Source organism: Tamandua tetradactyla, chromosome 11, assembly GCF_023851605.1.
Source record: "Tamandua tetradactyla isolate mTamTet1 chromosome 11, mTamTet1.pri, whole genome shotgun sequence".
NCBI classification, from domain to species: Eukaryota; Metazoa; Chordata; class Mammalia; order Pilosa; family Myrmecophagidae; genus Tamandua; species Tamandua tetradactyla.
The window spans coordinates 91728546-91735885 of NC_135337.1; the positions used below are offsets into that span (position 1 = coordinate 91728546).

At 51.9% G+C, this 7340-nt stretch overlaps 1 protein-coding gene across 1 annotated transcript; it reads right to left on the reverse strand.

Moving 5' to 3' along the window:
- Positions 1–594: 594 nt before the first annotated feature.
- RDH8 (retinol dehydrogenase 8) lies at positions 595–6577 on the reverse strand. Its single transcript, XM_077119406.1, has 7 exons — positions 6475–6577; positions 3798–3959; positions 3139–3318; positions 1574–1667; positions 1134–1317; positions 856–1041; positions 595–675 (listed from the first exon to the last, which is right to left on the reverse strand). Exons 1-7 carry the CDS (start codon positions 6575–6577, stop codon positions 595–597), a joined length of 990 nt encoding a protein of 329 aa, XP_076975521.1.
- Positions 6578–7340: the final 763 nt, after the last annotated feature.

Here is a 7340-nt window from a genome sequence, read left to right on the forward strand (position 1 = left end):
TTTTTTTATATGAATGAACATGAGCTGTAATGAACACTTCACATAGAACAGAACAGAGAAGGGAGATTTCCCTATGGTTTCAGGGCAGTTATGAGTCCCGTTGTACAGAGGGGGAGACTGAGGCTTTGCCAGGGAAGTCCCTATCGCAGCCTCATCCAACAAGCAAGAAGCAGGGCCAGCGTTTCAACCCAAGTCCCTTTTCTTCCAAAGACCCCAGAGAAGGGCCAGGAAGCTTGGGGGGCACCGTCTTGGGGGTTCAGGTGGAACTATAAATATTGAGCTTTATTAAATATTTCATATAAATGATTGCTGCTTGTTACAAATATATAGTTTATGAAAAAAATATATCTACATTGCTGGTGTGTGCGACTAGGGGAGTCTGGAGACCCCTTGGCATGTCCAGCTCTGGGTTTGTATTTAGGGGGGAAAGGGGGTGTTTAGATCATGCCTGTATTCTCAGGCCCAGCAAAATGAAGTCATACAGTTGAAGTCATAAAGAGTCTGTCACATCCTTCAAGGACCATCAGTGCCCCCTCCTCCAGGAAGCCTCCCTTGTCTTCCCTGACACTGCTCTGGCCCCCTGCTCCTGGCCCCTCAGCCCAGGGTCCCAGGGTCCTTCTCTCTGTTACAGCCCCGACTGTGCCTGGGGGCTGAGGCTTCTTTGGGGTCCCAGCACTGCTCAGGCCCAGAAGGGGAACAGTCAGGGTTTGCTGAATGAATGTTTGAATGAATGAATGCATGGATGAACGAGTGAATGAAGACTCTGCGCGGCCTCTGAGAGGGAAGTGGGCTGAAGAAGCCTGGCTGTTCAGCGGCCGGTAGGGCCAGGCGAGTCGCTGTTCACCACGGCCACACCTTGGTCCCCAGGCAGCGAAGCGCCAGGGAGAGGACGCGCGGCCAGCGGAAGAGGAGGCGGTGCGCGGTCCGCACATACAGGCTGCCCGACCGGTCGGCCGCTTTGAGAGCCGTCAGCGGGCTGTAGCGGCGGTTGGTCTGTCTGCGCAGAGGGGGCCGGGCCGAGCCGATGACTCTGACGATGGCCTGTGGGGGCGGATCTCTGAGCTGCAGGACCCGGGGCGGAGGGCTCTGTGGGGGAAGCGGCCCCAGCGCCCCCCGAGCCGCGTCTCTCTCACCTGAGCTACATCCTGTGGGCTCTGTCCCACCGATCGGAACAGCTCCCTGGAGGCTGGGAGGTAGATGTCCCTGAAGTAGCTCAGAGTATCGGCATCCGTGCCCGAGAACTCCGCCTTGGAGACCTGCTCCAAGAGCTTCCCTTCGAAGTCAGTGACCACCGGACCAGGTTCCACCAGGGAGATGCTGGGGACAAGGGTAGGAACAGGAGCCTGGTACCCCACCCCACTTGCATCACTGTCCCTCCTTCCCCCTCATTCCCATTCTTCATAATTCCATTGCTTTTCCCAGCCCCCTCTCCATCTGCTCACCCTCCCCTCCCTCTCACGTTCCCCCAATATCGTTCCCACGCCCTTCGCTGCCTCTGCTCCCCACATCACTGCCTCCGCTCCCCGCTCCTTGTCCCCCACTTCCCCCCTCATTCTCCAAGTCCCCGCCTCACGAGATGTTGAACTGAAGCAGCTGGATAGCCAGACTCTCGAAGAATCCCTCTAAGGCAAACTTGGAGGCTGCATAGACTTCATTGAACACCACACCTGAAAGGACAGTTGGTAGGAGGGCCTTTTGGGGGGTCTGGGGGATGGATTTCGAGGGCTCAGAAACAGCACAAATAGGATGTGGAGAGCAAAACAAGGGGGATATTGGAGGCCAACGTCATGGGGGGTCCGTGGGGTGAGGATAAGACTATCTTGGGAGGACCAGATGCCACCCCCTCCCAGCAAAGGAAGTTCTCCTTTTTCCTTCCATCTTCTAAACCCCTGGGCCACGTGGACACGAGGTCCCGAGGTCACTGAGGTAAGGCCCCATTCAGTCCTTCTTGGGCAAGGAAGGTTGGCCCTGAGGTCAGGAGTTGCAGCTGGAAGAAGGGCCAAAGGGATGGGGCTGAAGAGGTGTGAACTCTGCATGGCAGGTGTGATGGTCAAAGGTCAACTTGGGGAGTTGATGGTGCCCAGTTATCTGGTCAGGCAAGCACTGGCCTGGCCATTACTGTAAGGATATTTTGTGGCTGGTTAATAAACCAGAAGGCTGGTTATTAAATCATCAGTCAGCTGATTGCATCAGTGACTGATTACATCTACAGTCAACTAAGGGAGTGTCTTCTGCAGAGATTCCAATCCGTTGGACTTAATCCAATCATTGAAGTCTTAAGGGAGAAGAGGTCATTTTCATTTCTTCCTCAACCAGCCAGCCTGTCCTGTAGAGTTCCTAGAGGAACTTCAGTGGAACCACCAGCCTCACGGTCTGCCTTACGGATTTTGGACTCTTGTGTCCCCTTGGTTGCATGAGACATGTTTATAAATCTCATATATTTACAGATATCTCCTGTTGGTTCTCTTTCTCTAGACAACCCTGATTAATACACAAGGTATATATATATATATATATATATATATATATATATATATATATATATATATATATATATATCTGTATGTATACAAATGGGGAGGATTCCTTAGGAGATTGCTGAAGAGGGAACAGATCCCAGAAATTTTCTAAGAGGAATGGTGGGATGCTTGAGGACTTCAGGAAGGAAAGATCCAGAAGCATGAATGGCATGGCTTCATAGTAGGACCATGGCTGATGTCACTAATCAATTATTGCCCTATCTTCTGCTGAGCAGTAGAGTTCTTCTAAATCTTGCCATCTCTGGGGCCTCATGGGGGGGGAGATTGACAAAGAAGAGTCTCAGGATAAGGAGTTCTGATGGCTGTTTAGGTTTTAGGGGATAATTAGGAATTTCAGAGATTTTCAGAGGAGTCCAAAAGTGTGGTTGATGTTGGGACGAGATGGCGGGCAAGCAGCCTTCATACCACCACGACCGACTCTTGCACCATGACAGAAATAGTTGGTCTATCCCAGAACTTCTTTGTTTTGAACTTCAGAATCCTTCTCAACACAGCTCTTCAGGCATATTTGGACTATGAGTCAAAATCTATTTGCCACACTTCCAGGCTGGGGAGGGTCAGATACAGGGGAATCCTAGGGGTGGGTCCCAAGGCTCACCCTGCAGCCCCATGACACTGCTGACCACCACAATGTGGCCCTGTCGTCTCCTCTTCATGCCAGGAAGTACAGCCTTGACCAGGCGAACAGCCCCAAAAAAGTTGGTGTCAAAGACGTTCTGCATGGCAGCTATGCTGAGCCCCTCCAGGGGCCCCATCAGGCCCACCCCAGCATTATTCACTATAAGACAAGGCTGAGGGTCACATGAAGCCCCTCCCACCCTCCCAGTGGGATGGGGTGACTCCTCAGGGACATTCCCTGGGTCACCCCTCCACCACTCGGAGTCCAAGGCCATTCCAGGATATCTCGGGTGGGCAAATGTGGAGCCTGGATGATCTTCAAACACAGTTTTATATCTGTCATAGGGGACGCTGAGCCCTGGGAAAAGGAAGGACCACTGAGATCAGCCTTCCTTTAATGCATGAGCAATTCAGCTCTGACCCCAAATTGCATCAAAACAGCCACACCTTCCTTTACAGACATTTAGGGACCATGAGTTGTTTGTTTGCTTCCCCACATGACTCACTGGAGTAATTTTTCCAACCGCATATGGTTCTTTCCATATGAGAGAAGTTCCATCCAATAAACTCTATTCCACCCCCTTCATCAGTTTCTAGACAAGGGAGGGGTGAGTAATCCTGGGGGCTGGTGGATCTCACCCAACACGTCCACTTTGGCTTCCTGGATGCAGCTGAGACACTGGGCCACTGACTCATCACTACACACGTCCAGCTGGGCCACGGTGAGGGTCTTTCCCAGAGCCTCCTTGGCAGCTGCCTCCAGTGCCCCCTTCTTTCCCAGGTCTCTCATGGTGGCCACCACTGAGGGCAACAGACAGAGCTAGAACAGGCACTGGGCTCCTTTTCCCCTGTGCGTGGGTTCCTTGTACATGCAGTCCCAGGAGGATGGAGACTCACAAGTTTACACACTCACACTCATTACACATTCACAAATGCACCCTCGTGCACGCACATTCATATGCTCCCACGTCCATCCATCTGTCCGTCCACTCAAAAGATCCTATTGGATTCTACGACATAGCGTGCCTTAGTCCAGGTGCCAAGACTGTTGCATGAAATAAGAAAGATGAAGTCTCTGTCACATAGATTTCATTGCATAGTAGGGAAGACAATAAAATAAATATAAACATATGGTCAGAAGAAAAAATATGTATATACACCTATAGCCAACATACATGCCTACATGCACATACATTATCAACATAGCAAGTCCCCATTTATTGAACAACTACTTTGTGCCAGGCACTGTGCTAATCACTTTGATAAGTATTAAAATGGAATCTTCACAAAAACCCTGTAAGTAAGGCCTATGATTTAGTTTCCAAAGATGGCCACAACAATATCTCCTAGCCCCTGTGTTCTTCTAGATCCTGAGACATGGAGTCTAATTCCCCTCCCTTTGAGACTTGTGACTAGCTGAGAAACAGTGGAAGTGACAAGGAAGCTGCAGCACGTCTCTTTGCTGACTGGAACACTTAGTGCTTGAAGCCTTCAGCCACCATGTAGAGCCCGATTGTCCTGAGGCCGCCGTACTGTGGGGAACCCCACACCCGTTCAGAGGGTCACCGTGGAGAAGCACTAAATTTACAAGAAGGGAACCAGAGATGCCTGCCTAGGTCCAAATATCCCACCCCCTCTGTCCTAGCTGCTGCCTCTGACCCTGACCCCAAACATATGATTGTAGTTGTTTTCAGCAATAAACTTCAAGGTAATTTGTTATTGGTCAATAGTAGCCAGGACAGGTAGATATAGATATCATCCCCATTATACAGAGAAACAAACAGAGGCTCAGACAAACAAGCAGAGACTCAGTGAGTGAAGTTCCTTGCATGTCTCCCCGCTGGAAAGTGTTAGTACTAAGATTTGAATTTGTTTTTTTCTGTGTGTGTGTTTTTTTAAACTTATTTTTAATTTTGGGGGTGCACCGGCCAGAAATCAAACCTGGGTCTCCTGCATGGCAGGTAAGAATTCTACCCCTGAACGATTCATGCATGTATGCTTTTATTAGCATGCTAAGCCTACATTCTCAGGCACAGCCTTACCATCTGCACACACAGCTGCAGATGTGTTTGCAATACCCCTCCGTGCGTGCATTCACTATCACACATACACACCCTGGGGGTACTTGTGCAATGTCTGTAGGCCTGTGTGACCCCCAGCTGCGTAAATGATTGGGGCCACACACAGTAGAGTATGGTTGGCGCAGCGTGGGACCAGGGGCTGGGCACATGGGTTCAAATTCCAATTCAGCCACTTTCTAGCTGGGTGGCCTTGGGCAAGTGCCTTTGGCAGTCTATGCCTCAGTTTCCCAATTTCTGAAATGGGGCGAGTCATCATGCCCACCTCATAGGAGTGATGCAAAGATTAGATGACTTAGGAGATGCAAAACGCTTAGAACAGAGCCTGGGAGATCATAAGCCAGGACATCAGCACATCATAAGTTCAATATACAGTAATCTCTTAGCAGTTCTATACACCTTCTTTCCATCCACAGGGACACACACAGGCCCAAGCATTTATCTGCCCCACTGCTCACTGCCTGCCCGCTCTCACTCTCTTAAAGCTCTGTGCGTCTCTAAGACAGAGGGCAGAGGGTTGGGAGAAGCAGCTCGGCCAGCTGGGGTGACAGCCCACATCCCAGAAGCCTCCTCTTAAGTAAAACAGCCTTTTGCCCACTTCAACTCCAGCCTGCTGTAGGTCAGAGGTTCTCCTGGCTGGGGGCAGGAGAAGGGGTGTGCAGCTCACAGCAATTTACTCCAGAGTCTTTGGGCCTAGAGGCCCCCCTTAAACTCCCAAGGTCAGAGTCAAAAAAGAGGCTTATCTTGGAGCACTAATCTGGTAAGGGGTGGAGGCTGGAGGTGATTATTCCATCCCAGGGAATGTTCAAATGAAACCTTCTGAGCCCTTCTAAAAATATCACGCCCCTGCTTCCTACCATTCTCCCACACGACTTCACTTTGCCTCTTTGCACTTATCACCACCAGACATATTCTGCTTTTTAAATCTGTTTTCTTCTATAACCTCCAGCCCTACTGCGCCACCACCCAGGGTATCGGGGATGCATTTTGGTCCCAGTTGTGTCCCGAGAGCCTAGAACAGTGCCTGGCACTCCAGTTAGCGCTCAAGGAATACTGGTTGGATGGAAGGAAAATTCACCAGGGGAGGCAGAAGGGGGGCCTCCAGGTATCATGGGTCTTTCTCAGTCCCACAAATGCAGCTGGAAGGGATTGAGCTAGTGGAGACAGGGCTGGGGGTTGCAGGGTCCTCGGAAGGCACGCCCACCTTTGCTCCTCCCGGCCACGCCCTGGCCCCCTACCCTTGTAGCGCCGCCGAGGGTCATGGGCCAGTTGCACGGCCAGCTCCAGGCCAATTCCTGAAGAGCAGCCGGAGATCAGCACGGTCCGGGGCGTGTCGGCCATGGCGGTCCTCTCCCTGGACACGTGCCCTCTGCTGGGCGGCACCTGACTCTCAAGATGCATCCTCAGCTCCTGTGCACCCCGGTAAGTGCCCTCCACCTGCTTCATGCAGGGCGAAGGCGCCCTGTGAGGTCTCGGTGCAGCGCTGACAGACACAGTCCCTTTCCCCCATCTGCTGTCCTCATAACTGGACGTGATTTTTATTATGCTCATAAATTATTGAGGTCTGGGGAGAGGTTTAGTGAGCGGTGGGGAAGTGAGAGACAGTGTACCTCCTGTCTCTCACTTCAGGGGAGGGAGGGAGGGAGAAAAGGTGTCAGAGGGATTGGTCCCAGGAAAGCCCTTTCAAAGAGAGGATGGGCAAAGAGTTGCCAGAAGACGCCACCATTAGCGCACAGAAAGAACTTCCCAGCAGGGCAGGGCAGGGCAGGGTGGGGACTCTGAAAAGTCTTTTAGTTGGAGAAGACTCAGCCTCAGAAGTTGCTCGGAAGAGAGGAGGGACTGCTTGGGGGAAGATTCCCTCTCCTTTCCCCTGGGGCCCCCCATATCCTTCTCAGAACAGATGGGGCCCCGCCCCCTCCTCTCGAGGGACACAGAGACTCATTGTCTGAAGAGCCAGAGGCTGGGAGGAGGCACTGCCGGGTTCTCTCCTCTTTTCCTTGGTGGTGCGGGCAGCTCAGTGCCCACGGCACGCCCCTTGGGCTCCTCCCTGGGGAAGCGCCTTCAGATTCGGCGTGTCCGTGCCTGTGCTGTTGCACAGACAGCT